Source organism: Octopus bimaculoides, chromosome 4, assembly GCF_001194135.2.
Source record: "Octopus bimaculoides isolate UCB-OBI-ISO-001 chromosome 4, ASM119413v2, whole genome shotgun sequence".
Classification (NCBI taxonomy): Eukaryota; Metazoa; Mollusca; class Cephalopoda; order Octopoda; family Octopodidae; genus Octopus; species Octopus bimaculoides.
In genome coordinates this window covers 58,280,971-58,282,475 of record NC_068984.1, presented here as the reverse complement: position 1 = coordinate 58,282,475, position 1,505 = coordinate 58,280,971, and the positions used below count along the sequence as shown (strand labels likewise).

Here is a 1,505-nt window from a genome sequence, read left to right as displayed (position 1 = left end):
AACTTATTTTAGATAATTTCAATTGATTTTAATCGATTTAAATTTCTTTTCTATTTGAAAATTGGTTATGAAACACGTGTAATCTTTTTATTATATTTATCTTATGATATTTACTTTACTTTATATTATACTCATTTATTGTGCTTTTAATTATTAATTTTTCTATATGTGATAGTGGATTTTCATCGATGAGTTCTTGAAAATTGGTTATTTTCCCTAAAACTATATATATATATATATATATACACATATATATATATATATATATGCACACATATATGCATGCATATATATACACACACACACACGTATATATATATGTATGTGTGTGTGTGTTTATGTAAATATAAATATGTGTATAGATATATACATACATGCAAACATTCTATCGTGTGTATATAATATATAGGAATTACCTGAAAAATCTCGCGGATGAATGTCGTCGACTTTGCCTCTAGCAACAGCTTCTTGGCAAACCATGAAATAAGTAGTGCTGATGACTTCGACAATACTTCTCACTGACACCTTTATTGTATAATTGCCGACAGATGTATAAGTGTGGTCAAAGACATCAGGTTCATGAGGACTAATACCTATATAGTAAAAGAAGATTATGAGGAACTATCATTTTTGTTTATTCACAGGTAATAGATAAGTTTTGCAAAGTAAGAAAATTGATGCAAGCGTGGCTATAGACATTTGTATGGTTACGTGATTAAGAAGTTCACTTCACAACTACATGGTTTCAGGTTCAGCCCAACTACATGACACTTTGAATAAATGTTTTCTACTATATCCCTGCGTCAATCAATGCTTGTCATTGAAACTGGTAGAGAGAAACTGATCAAAGTGTGCGAGCGTGTGTGTGTGTGTGTGTGTGTGTGTGTGTGTGTGTGTGTGTGTGTGTGTGTGTGTGTGTGTGTGTGAGTGCACGCACATCTATGTGTGTATGTATTATGTACGTAGGCATTTATAGGTGTATGCAAATGTGCATTAATGTTGATATTCTGTCGCTAATTACCAATTGAACGAAATGGTGGTAATATTCATTTAAATTACAACTTATTACTCAATTCATTTGAAGACCTTTGAAAAACAAGAAGTCTTCCTGGAAAAGCAGATAATTGTTGGCAATAGAAAGAGCCATACTAACAAATATAGGAGACTAGCAGAGATACCCGGCGTTGCCCGTGTTACATGCAATTGAAGGATGAGACTTTTCTCTTATATTTCCTGTAAGGAACTGGAATAGATATGATTCGAATTTCATCAAAATTGCACATGAGGGTTCTTTCCCTCTTTACACACCCTAAAAAAATTCTAATCATGAGACATGTATCCCATACTATTAATCTTTATGCACATATTCCAAAATTTCAGTCTTCTAGAACCTGTAAAAAGGATTTTGCTCCTGAAAAATGGAGCTCATGGAGCTCTAAAATGTGGGAATGAAGGCCCCTATTGGGGGTGGGTGTGTTAATGTCAACCAGAGAAGTTGAATTGTG

General features: G+C 33.0%; 1 protein-coding gene across 2 annotated transcripts in view; it reads right to left on the bottom strand.

Moving 5' to 3' along the window:
• The window catches only part of LOC106877357 (polycystin-1), a 144,523-nt gene that overhangs the window by 84,221 nt on the left and 58,797 nt on the right, over nt 1-1,505 (bottom strand). For both annotated transcript variants that reach the window (XM_052967101.1, XM_014926242.2), the window contains exon 9: nt 417-593. In XM_052967101.1, the coding sequence (XP_052823061.1) occupies nt 417-593 (177 nt within the window). The remainder of the gene's footprint in view (nt 1-416; nt 594-1,505) is intronic.